Genomic DNA, 12402 nt, shown 5'->3' with positions numbered 1-12402 from the left:
AGTTGGACATCAGTCATGATTGTGTGGCGTGGTGGAGCAGGCTCGAGGCGTTGTTGGGCCTAGTCTGCTCCTATTTCTTATGTTCTAACAATGGCCTAGATTTGATCTGGATTGGGACAATACAGTAATGGTTACCACCACTGGTTCCAACTGTACTTGGTTTTCTTTTTCTATCCTCATTACAGCTGCCTGAGGGGTGAGAAGTTCTGGAGCTTGGAGGCACTTTCATGCTTTTGCGCTGCTTGAGTGGGCAGAAGAGCTTCAGAGGCCCCACACCGAGCACATCAATGGAGCTGCCGCTGAACGGTCTCAGCTGTGGAAGAATGCTCACTTTTGACAAGCTTTTCCTAGTGCGTGGCCGCTTCCCTCACAGCTCCCCCCTCCCCTCCCTGGCCTGTGCTCATGTACTTCCTTCAATCTGTGCTGCTTTGCCCCCACCCCCCCCACCCCCAGCCTCACCCACACTGGAGCCCTTGTCCCAGCACCTGCGCTGAAAGCCAGCCGGGGAAAGCGACTTGCCTGTGCATCCCCTGCGAATGCCTCTTCCCTGATGTCCTATGATCGATGCTTGTGGGCGCTGCGCAAGGTTATGTGTGCTCACCTGAGTTCCCCTCGAGGTTCAGGTCACCAGGTGCCCGCTTTTTAGAAGCAGTTGTGAAGCACGTGGTTCTGAGGCTGCGCCGATGTGGGCGGTAAATCTGATGGGGGGGGATGAGTCCAGCGTGTGTGTGTGTGTGAGAGAGAAGGAGAGAGAGCGTGTGTGTGTGAGAGTGAGAGAGAGAAAGAGAGAGAGTGTGTGCGGGTGTGAGAGAGAGAGTTTGTGTGCGGGAGTGAGAGAGAGGAAGAGTGTGTCTGTGAGAGAGAGAGAAAGAGAGTGTGTGTCTGTGTGAGAGAGAAAGTATGTGTGTGTGTGAGAGAGAGAGAGAGAGAGAGAAAGAGAGTGTGTGTGAGAGAGAGAGAAAGAGAGTGTGTGTGTGTGTGAGAGAGAAAGAGAGTGTGTGTGTGTGAGAGAGAGAGAAAGAGAGTGTGTGTGTGTGAGAGAGAGAGAAAGAGAGTGTGTGTGTGTGAGAAAGAGAGAGTGTGTGTGTGTGAGAGAGAGTGTGTGTGTGTGAGAGAGAGAGAGTGTGTGTGTGTGTGAGAGAGAGAGAAAGAGAGAGTGTGTGTGTGAGAGACAGAGAAAGAGAGAGTGTGTGTGTGTGAGAGACAGAGAAAGAGAGAGTGTGTGTGTGTGAGAGAGAGAGAGAAAGAGAGAGTGTGTGTGAGAGAGAGAGAAAGAGAGAGTGTGTGTGAGAGAGAGAGAGAAAGAGAGAGTGTGTGTGTGTGTGTGAGAGAGAGAAAGAGAGAGTGTGTGTGAGAGAGAGTGAGAGAGTGTGTGGGAGTGAGAGAGGGAGAGAGAGAGTGTCTGTGCAGGAGTGAGTGAGAATGAGAGTGTGATTGTGTGTCTGCCTTACTCCCAGTCTCAGATTTCTTACTCTCACCACTATAACAACACATACACACACCCACTCACAGTAGGTGGGGGTGAGTGACCACCCTGAGACTGGGAGTGAACCTGGCACGCACCCTCTGACCCTCTCACACTGGTCATTTTTATTAACTACCCTTATTTAACTTGACAGCTTCTTGCTATGACATTGATTTATTTTTGTCCAGCAACTGTCTCTTTCCTTAATGCCTCAACTTTATTTTTGAAATTCAGTTTAAAATTGTGCCGAACCTTATCTTTCTGAAATTAGCTCATCGGGCCCCACCCCACCAATCCCCCCCACCCCCCCGCCCCCCACAACGAAAATGTTGGACAAGCCTGGATTAGCTGAACTCCCCTTCAGAGAGCTGGCATGAACACTGAGAGCTGAATGGCCTCCGGCACTATAATCGTTCTCTGATTCTATGATTCTAAGCGTAAAGAGAGGGAAGTCCAGCCTGACAGGAGCCCAGTGGAAGGAGTTACCGGGGACTCGCTTATGATTCCCACTCACCAGAGCATTTCAGCACAGAACAAGCATCTTGCCATATATAGAGGGGCCTTTATCAGTGAGTAAAATTGCTGTTGCAGAGATAATCTCTTTATTGATGCCCATAATGTGATAGCATCAGAAAGATAAATCAGTGCTGATTTGTAGGGAAAAGGGATTATAAAGAAACCTAATTGAAGCATTCACCGGAACTCGCCAAATGTAAGCAAAAACCTGGAGCATTTTGCTTCCTGATTAAATTACTGACCTGTAAATTCTTGTTCAACACAGTATAGTATTTCCATCACCCATTTGCAACCATGATTTACGATTTTACAAGATATTGCGACATGATGCACAAGATATCTGCTTCTTTTGATTGAGTTATTCAGCAGCTCTCCTCTCTGTGATCTTGTGGCACAGTGGGTACTGTCCCTTCCTCTGAGCCGCAAACTCCGGGCTCAAGTTCCACTCCAGGACTTGACGGCCATGGCAGGTGTGTTCATAATGTGGCCTAACAGGTTGATTATCAGGCTTGGGCTGACAAGTGGCAAGTAACATTCGCGCCACGCAAGTGCCAGGCAATGAGCATCTCCAACAAGAGAGAATCTAACCATCAGCTCTTGACATTTAATAGCATTGCCATCGCTGAATTCCCCCACCATCAACATCCTGGGCGTTACCATTGACCAGAAACTTAACTGGATTAGCCATAGAAATACTGCGGCTACAAGAGCAGGTCAGAGGCTGGGAATCACGTGGCGAGTAACTCACCTCCTGACTCCCCAAAGCCTGTCCACCATCTACAAGGCAGAAGTTAGGAGTGTGATGGAATACTCTCCACTTGCCTGGATGAGTGCAGCTCCAACAACACTCAAGAAGCTTGACACCACCCAGGACAAAGCAGCCTGCTTCATTGGCACCCAATCCACAAACATTCGCTCCCTCCACCACCCTCACGGTCTGAGCTATGAGGAAAGTTTGGATAGGCTGGAGTTGTTTTCCTTGGAGCAGCGAAGTTTGAGAGGGGACCTGATAGAGGTGTATAAGATTATGAGGGGCGTAGATAGAGTGGTTAGGAAGACACTTTTTTCATTAGTAGAGGTGTCAATAACCAGGGGCCATGGATTTAAGGTAAGAGGTAGAAGGCTAAGAGGGGAGTTGAGGAGAATTTTTTCTTACCCAGAGGGTAGCGGGAGTCTGGAACTCACTGCCTGAAAGGGTGGTTGAGTCAGAAACTCTCGTAACATTTAAGAAGCATTTAGATATTCACTTGCATTGCAATAGCCTCCAAGGCTATGGGCCAAGCGCTGGAAAATGGGATTAGTGTAGTCAGATCTTTGTTGACCGGCACGGACATCATGGGCCGAATGGCCTCCTTCTGTGCTGTAGACGTCTATGCGTCTATGAGTCATCGACAAGGGCAGCAGACGCACTGGAAGACCATGACCTGGAAGTTCCCATTCAAGCCATGCACCACCCTGACTTGGAAATATATCGCCGTTCCTTCACTGTCGCTGGGGCAAAACCCTGGAACTCCCTCCCTAACAGCACTGTGGGTGTACCTACACCACATGGACTGCAGCAATTCAAGAAGGCAGCTCACCACTACCTTCTCAAGGGCAATTAGGGATGGGCAATAAATGCTGGACTAGCCAGCGACACACACATCCCATGAATGAATATTTAAAAACAATTCTTCCAACACACACCATTGGCAGGTGGTAAGAGTGGGAGAGTCTCCTGATCAGCCATGAGTGCATAATAAAGCTTGGCTGAGAGCCCAGAAATCCATTAGATGGTTGAAACACCTGAGCCCCAGGAAAAACATTGCTTGATTGACAGCTCTGGCTCACTGATCTCTTCTGTCAATTGCATAGTGTTTATTTACACAAGATAAAGAGGTTTCAAGTGCTTGCAGTTTCTGCTATTGCACTTTAAAGGGTTTGGATGATTGACACATTTATTGGTCTGTAGTGAAAAGGAGATTTTTTTAATTAATTAAATCACTGAATGACTTTTTTAAAAGCTTTTATTTATACATCCTATTGTCACTATAAGGTTTATTAGTTCTACACAGTGTCTAGTAGGTGAATGGGCATGGAAGTGCCATAACTTGGCATAGGCAGCATGAGGGGCCATTGTGGGTGGGTGGGGGGCTTACTTTGACATGGGGGGGCATGAGGATGACCTTTTGAACTTACCTTTCTATGGTTCATGACAACTCTGAGGCGCCGTGAACCATGAACCCTTTGAAAAGCTGGCCCAACCCCATGGGCGGAATGTTACAGTCCCCCCCCCCCCCCACCCCCCGCCCCTCCACGGCAGGATTTTATGGTCCCTCCAAAGTCAATGGACTTTTGAACAGCTGGCTGCATTTTACAGCCCTGCCCTCACTGTGACAGGGCCGTAAAATCCCGTCCCATGGAAATTGCGGAAGACTAGGACATGTCTCTTCCCACAATGGAGCCAGCCGGGTCGGGAATGCAGCTTTGCGAGCTTGTGACCCAATCCAGCCCGCACCCTTAAAATGCTCCTACTGAAACTCAGAAACCCTGGGAATGGGGTTGGGAACCCCGGACATAAAAACAGAAAAAGCTCGGCAGGCCTGGCAGCATCTGTGGAGAGAGAAACAGAGTTAACGTTTCAAGTCCGTGTGACTCTTCCTCAGAGCTCTGAAGAAGAGGTTCCATTTAAATGGGATTTGAACCCATGACCCCAGAGCATTGACCTGGGCCCTTGGATTACTAGTGCAGTGACATTACCACTATGCCACTGTCTCCTACCCATCCTACTGCCCCCCCACCACCTCAACCTCTCTGCTTCTCAATCCTATCTGTTGAGTGGATTGGAAGATAATGGCTTGACTAAGGCTCTTGAACACATCAGCAAAGAGGGTGGCAAACTAAGTACAAAGAAGATCTGTTCAAAAAAAAAATCTATCAAATACTGAGATGTGCATAGTGCTTAGTGTAGGGATGGGTTTTAAGGAGGAAGGGAGTGGAAGATGGGCTTTAGGGAAAGAATTGCAGCAAGGCAGGGTATGGGGTGGGGACGGAGACTGAAAGCAGGGCCACCAAATGTAGGCCAGGGAGGTGTGGGGGGGGTGAAGTCAGGAAAGAGGATTTGGGAGCAGCTGCAGGGTGGATAGAGGTTTCGGGGATTGTGAGGAGTGAGGTTGTGGAGGGATTCAAAGAAAAGGACACAAAGACTTTGAGACATTCCGAGCTTCAGAAAGCTCTGGTGTGGAGGTTTCAGTCTCCGTCCCCACCCCATACTCTGCCTTGCTGCAATTCTTTCCCTAAAGCCCGTCTTCCACTCCTTCCTCCTTAAAACCCATCCCTACACCAAGCACTATGCACATCTCAGCATTTGATAGATTTTTTTTTAAAACAGATCTTCTTTGTACTTAGTTTGCCACCCTCTTTGCCGATGTGTTAAATGGTTGGGTTTCTCCAGCAAAGATGTCCTCTCGAAAGCACTGCACACATCTAATCAGTAAACGAATGGAACATTGGATGATTGATTGGCTGCTTCTGCATCAGGTATGCAACTTGCATTTCATTTGAATAGATAAGTACCGCGCTGTTTGATTTGCACCTCAGCTCCTGCGTTTAGTATCGATAGTCCTTGAGCAGGGTTATTTTTGTACATTTAAAATAGCACCCCATTTGAAATTCAAATGTTATACCAACAGAATTAAAAGAAAGCACAAAACCCCAGTTAACGACCACTGTTTTTTTTGTCAACAGGCAGGCAGGCAAATGAAGCCTGCAAAAAGGGGCTGGCTGGTGAGCAAGACAGGCAGAGTTTGTTGGGGTTTGGCCACTGATCAGTCACAGCTGCATGCTGCCCTGTGACAAGTTTGTTCTGGTGCTGAGTCAGCCGACATCAGATTGACTTGCCTCGCTGGGGAAGCAGCCTTCCTGTGATTTGGAATATCATGATGGGATTAGCTATGTGCAAACTGTCGGGCAAAATCAGGTTCCAGGTGATGAGGAGGAAACCTTCAGGTAGGGGGGGTCGTGCCCTTTTCTTTAACGTTGCTCCTGACGGCAGCAAGTGGAATTTAAAGACTTTTTTCTGCCGTCATGACATGCCTTTGCATTATTTATGCCTGCTTTATTATTTTAACGCACAAAAGCTCTAATGCTGCAATTGTGCTCTAGGTTGGGAGGGTTTTGTTAACTCCTGTTGATGCTAATCTCTGTCTGATGCTCTCCCATCCAAACTTGCGGATAACGCTAGCTTTGCAAAACTGACCCCTGGCTCCAGGGATTGGTGGGATCAACAAGTGTCGTTGCAGCGTTTCAGTTCATAGTGAGATTATCCCTGATTGTCACCATGTAAAGATTATTTCACTGACCTCTTTGCCTCCAGCCACAGTAAATTCCAGTTTATTCAAAGCAAAGCTGCCATAACCTGTACAGAGATATTTAAATGCACTTGTGTGTTTTTAGCTAGGTAGGCTGCATAATAAAGAAAGGAAAGTAAAAGATCACTCCTCTTAAGATGCAAAGCTATATATGTCCCACTTGGACTATCTTAGTCGTGCTGTTTGCCAGGCAATAGCAGTTGTAAGGTATTTTTAAAAAATTCATTCATGGGATGCAGGCGTCGCTGGCTAGGCAACATTTACTGCCCATCGCTAATTGCCCTTGTTCAGAGGGCATTTTTAAGAGTCAACCACACTTCTGTGTAGCCTGGAGTCACATGTAAGCCAGACCAGGTAAGGATGGGATTTCCTTCCCTAAAGGGCATTAGTGAACCAGATGGGTTTCTATGACAATCGACAATGGTTTCATGGTCATCATTAGACTTTTAATTCCAGATATTTACCATCTGCAGTGGTGGGATTTGAACCCGGGTCCTCAGAGTGTTATTTTGGGTCTCTGGATTACCAGTCCAATGACAATACCAATACTTACATTCATCAACACTTTCAGCCTTTGGCTCAGTGGTCACACTCTCACCTCTGAGGCTGTAGATCTGGCTACAAGCTGGAGGCTGCAGGGCATAATCCAGGTTGGCACCCCAGTGCACTGTTGAAGGAGTGCTGTACTGTGAGAGATGCTGTCTGTCGGGTCAGGCGTTAAACAAAGTCTCCTTCTGCCCTCACAAGTAAATGTAAAAGATGTCTTGGCCCTATTCGTAGTAGAGCAGGGGAGCTTCAATGACCTGGGAAATATTTATCCCTCAAGCCAACATTCATGGCACAGACTATCTGATCATTAATCTCATTGCTGTTCATGGGAGCTTGCTATGCGCAAATTGGCTGTCTTTACATGACTACAATTCAAAAGTCTTTCATTGGCTGCGAAGCACCGCTTCCTTCCATGTTTTATATTCTCTCTGTAGTCGCCTCTTTCACACAACCTTTTCTGTTGGAAAAAGTACCATCTTTCCAACGCTTTTGGTCTTAAAAGTACATTTCCATGACACGGTTATCAGGTTGGCTTCGCTGATAGTGCTCCTGTCTGAGTTGGATGGCCATGGGTTCGAGTTCCACTGCAAGGATTGAAGGACGGAATGGACGATGACACTTTGGCCCAGAATTTCCTTGATCCCACTTCCTCCAATTTCGCACCGATCTTGCTCAGGAGAACTTATACTCAGATTTCCTCAGAATTGTCATAGTGTACGTCGGAACACAGGAACACGTAGAAATCAGTGAAAAGAATGGGGGCCTTGAGGAAAGTGTGGGACAAACATCATCTTCCTTCCTCTTTATTGTTTTCTTAGTGATGTTAAGAAAAATAAGTTTGAAACTATCAATCCATAATTTATGCACCTCAAACCCAAGATGATTAAAAGAATGCAGTGGTGGAAGTTTTTCCTTTTTTTAACACAACAGAGTCTCATACCATAAAAAAAATTTTAAAATTGCTACAAATCATCAAACTCGTGTCTTTGAAACCAACATTTCATTCACCTGTTGCCCACAGTTGCCTGTCCTTGCCCCACCTCTAATCGAGACCAGGTAGTATAAGTTTGAGACCTTGATTTGGTCATTGTGATGAAACCTCCGGTTCTGGGAATGGCGAATGCTTCAGGGATACTACCTCTAAATTGGGAAGGGGGGGAAAATAATCTTATCCGGTAGAGGGAACTGAGTTTTCACAATAGGAAAATTAGATTGAGTATCTATTAATGCTGAAGTTATCTCAAGGGCAAACTAGGGATGGGCAATAAATCCTGGCCCAGCCAGTGAAGCCCACATCCCATGAATGAATAAAAAAAAACCTAGGTTATTTAGTATTGGAATATTAGTTGCCAGCAAGGCCTGAATGCCTCTTCCTAAAGATGGTAACCAAATACTTTTTGTCTTCCAGGCCGGGCCACATATTGACTGAAGATTAAAAACTTTACGTTGGGCAGAAAGTTTTGCTCGGTGGGCGAGCGCGCGCCCAGCCTGCTCGAGCGTGAAATGACACGCGTTGACGACAGGCCGAGTGTGCCGATGTCAACGCGCAGTCGCGTAATAGTTCGGTTGGCGGGGGTGCGCTGGAGTCAGCGGCGCGCCCGCTGACAATTAAAAGGCCAGTTAAGGCCATTAAGTTATCAATTGACTTCAGTTTTTCGCCAAGCGGCCTTTGCATTTTTTTTGGAAACCTCATCCACAGTCGAGATGAGGTTTCCAAAAGCAAATTAAAATAAAATAAAAACGTTAATTTTTCATTAATAACATGTCCCTGCTCATGTGTCTCATGAGGGGACATGTTTCATTACATTTTTATTTTTTATTACTTTTTTTTCCTATCTCTTCACCTTCCCGAGGCAGCTGTGTGCCTCGGGGAGATTATGAAACGTGCACTCCCTGTGCACAAGTGCAAAGCTCACGCTCGCCCAGCTTGCTCTTTCCCCGCCCCCTCACACAGACAACGCTGAGCATTGCTGCTCGCGTTTCACGCTGGGCGGGCCTTAATCGGCCCTGATCGCGGGCGGTGGTTAGCCTCTTGACCGCCCCCGCTGACCCTGCCTGACATGGGTGAAACTCCGCCCATTGTAAACTGGGTTGTATATTACTGAGTCAGGTAATACATCAAGCCATCACCATTAGTTGCAGAGTGAATTGTTGCAATCGACTAATATAAACTATTCTTGTTTTGTTTTCTCCAGACTGCAAGTATACCTGTCATACTCTTTGCCGAGACTTAGTCCAGCTTGATTGTCAACACAATGATAAATCAACAGATCCTAGCCCCTGTCCTGGTAAGGTGGTGCAACGACACCTCAGGAGTGAAGAGGTATATTTTTTATTCATTTGGTTTCAACCAAGATTGAATATGATATGTTTCAATAAGCTGTAAAAGTATTTGAGTCTCTTACATCAAGTTGCATTCTGTCCTATTGGGTAAAGGCACCTCCTAATGTAGTCCAACCATAAATGATAAAGTCCCGGATTCAATTTCTGTGCTCTACCTAACTGTGCTCTCACCTGTCCAGCTCTTTGCAGTTTTTCCCCCATTTCTTCCACAATCTTCAACTTACTCATGAAGTCCCACCATCTTCTCGTTTGCGGTTTTCCCATTCCTCCAACACTAAATACCGCATTCCCATCACTCCAGTTCTCTCCAAGCTACACTGCTCCCTATTTCCTATAATGATGATTTCAAGATTCTCATCCTTGTTTTCAAATCTCTCTGTGGCTTTGCTCTATTCTATGTTATTGCCACCTGCCTCATATTCCTGCACACACCCTCAGCCCCCTGTGCCCTTACTCTGTCTATGTCTTTACTCTTTTTGCTCCACCATCGATGGCTGCTTGTACATCTACTACTCCCCTGCCTTCTTGAATTCCCTACCCAGTTTTCTCTCACTGCAGTTGGAAGCTTTCCCAAAACCTTCCTCTTTGATCATGCTTATGATCCCATGTGAAGCCGCTATATTCTCTTCCTCTATTCCAGGCCCCATGTCCATTAGATCCCTTATCTTGAAGTGCAGTGTGACATCTTGCTTCACATGAAGAGTGCTTTATCAATGATAATTGTTAGCGAGGAGTAACCAGGGGCAGCAATTTGGGGCCCAATAATTAACTTCAACCTGTGTGGTCTCGGGATTGGAAGAGCCAAAAATGGAGACCTTTGTATATGTAGGCTTGTGTGCTCATTTTCTAAAAATCCTCACTAGTGTTTAGCCAGTCAAAATAGATGGCCAGGTACTCTGTAGCCAATGGGAATATTTCCTTTGATCTTCACTTTTGTAGTGTTGCAGTCAAAACAAAGCAATCAGAATGCCACTTGTGGCTGATGACTCTTGGGGCTGTCATCAGCACTTTTTAAGAGAATATTTTATAACGCTGTTTCATTCTAGAATCATTTTTCGGTTTTGCCTTCTCTTTGTGTCTCAAAGTAATGGTGTTAACTTGGACCTGCAAATCAAAGAGCATTTGGGCTTATAAAGTGGACGTTATAGCAGGTGAAAGAGTTATTGGGGTGGATTTTTGTCTTTACGACATGAATGTTAACCTGATAGGGCGAATCACCTGCCCTGTTACAGAATCCACCTGATTTCCGTTGTGTTGGGTCCATTGGAGTAAAAACCCAGCCGGGTTCTGTTACCGGGCAAGTGATCTACTCCGCCATTCACTCACCCATGCAATGAAGTCATACATTTGCCCTATCGTTGCTGCTCCCTGGATGGGGTGGTGAACTGATCAGCCCTCTGTAGGAAGTGGGTCATGATCAAAGCATTGCGCAGGAATGTGCCAAGGTGGATGAAGAAACTTTGTTTGCTGCAGTTGATCCAGAAACACATTTTTATGGTACTTTCTGAAAGCCTCAAGCTCTCCTATTGGAGAGGGTAAATTTACCCCTTGTGGACTAATTTAGCAACTGATTTGAGTGCTTCATGTACATATGCCTTGCTCACACATTTCACTGTTGTCTAACGTGTCAAGGGATTTTCTGGCAATTTTTGTCTGTACCAGTCTGCCTGGGCATGGATGGCACAAAGCGTGTTTTTTATTGGTGAGAAGCAGGGCTTCCTCACGGGATGCATTATCTGACCCTTGATGGGGAAATTGTGCTTTAATAGTGTGAACTGTTACATAACATAATGGCTATTGGAAACCGAAACATGGCTACCCAGTGAATACGTGTACTTTGGCAAATATGAAAATGGCATAATTTTGAGGGTATTTGTTGGTCATTCAATGTATGCACTGGTCAATTGCCAGAACAACCTCCAAATAGCTGCAAAATAAGCAGGAACCCCCCTCTCCTGATGAATAGGCAGTTGTGGCCCGCAGTGGCAGGGTGTTTAGGGTGGGGTGAGGTAGAGGGTGGTGGCCCATCAGTCAAAACCCCTACAAACGCACTTCACAACACCCTGTGACATGGCCATTTAATAAGTTCCCACCACAACAAAATCCTTCAATGGTGGATCGGCTGATGGCTGTGAAGGTGGAGGAGAGCTGGCAGCAGAGCCTTGTCTTCAATTATCCTGGCTCGCCTGATTATTGAAACAAGACACTACCCCACCAAGGTAGTGTGGGGCCTGCTGTGCAACAGGCCTTGCACTCTGAAAGTCAGGGATGTGGGACACTGTATGTTGTCTGATCTTAGGTTGAAGCAAGTTATTCTGATCTATGTATTCATTGATGAGGCTGCATTAGCAACTCTTGAGCAGTTTTGAACACTCTGCCTTCAAAAAGACATTAGTGTGGCGAGTCCTACAAAGAGAGGATGTGGTTGTTTCCAAGACTCCAAGTCAGAAAATAGACTCACAAGCCTGGACGTCCATTTGGTGGAGAAAGGAAGATTGAAGAGACTGGGGTTTTTAACGTGTTAAGAGAAATGGATACTGTAAAAAAAATAAGAAACAAAGGTATTAATATGGTGCATTTCATATTCTCAGAGCATTCCATAGCTTCTTGGAGCTAATTAATTATGTTTTTTTTAATGTTGTCTCTGTTGTGATGTAGGCAAATACTGCAGCTAATTTGTGCACAGTATCATCCCACAAATGGTGATGGATGACTAGTTTTGTTTGGTGGTGTTCATTGTTGAATAAAATATTGGCAAAGAAACCAGGACAACTTTCATGGTCTTTATCAAATAGTGACATGGAACCTTATACATCTACCTGAATAGATGGACTAGGCTTCGGTTTAATGTCTCATCGAAAAGCATTGAGTGTTGGACAGTAAAGGGTTAATGGTTATGTTAATTAGACAGTGATGTTAATGATAATGTAAGCATGACATCAGCGTCAGATGACCAAGGGAGCAAGGCGCTGAGCAGGCTTCATCCAGAGAATAACACGAGGTCTTGGATGTAAATAGTGTAAATAAACAGTTTTAAGAAAAACTAAATACTGACCATCTTCTAGACACTAGAGTTAAGTGAAACCTCATCGAGCCGGAAGACAACACAATTAAAGGGCAACAAGCCAAACAAGCATTAGCTTAGTCTCTGGTCAGGTCCTGGAGTGGGGCTTGAACCCA

The 12402-nt window shown here is 45.8% G+C and overlaps 1 protein-coding gene across 1 annotated transcript in view; it reads left to right on the top strand.

Moving 5' to 3' along the window:
- LOC144696476 (ras association domain-containing protein 3-like) overlaps window positions 1-12402 on the top strand; it is a 181945-nt gene that overhangs the window by 51323 nt on the left and 118220 nt on the right. The window contains exon 2 of the mRNA XM_078567803.1: window positions 9075-9202. Within this exon, the coding sequence (XP_078423929.1) occupies window positions 9075-9202 (128 nt within the window). The remainder of the gene's footprint in view (window positions 1-9074; window positions 9203-12402) is intronic.

The sequence above is a fragment of the Cetorhinus maximus genome, chromosome 22 (assembly GCF_964194155.1).
Source record: "Cetorhinus maximus chromosome 22, sCetMax3.hap1.1, whole genome shotgun sequence".
NCBI lineage: Eukaryota > Metazoa > Chordata > Chondrichthyes > Lamniformes > Cetorhinidae > Cetorhinus > Cetorhinus maximus.
Note: the sequence above shows the minus strand (reverse complement) of the source record. Positions and strands in the feature narration are given on the sequence as shown.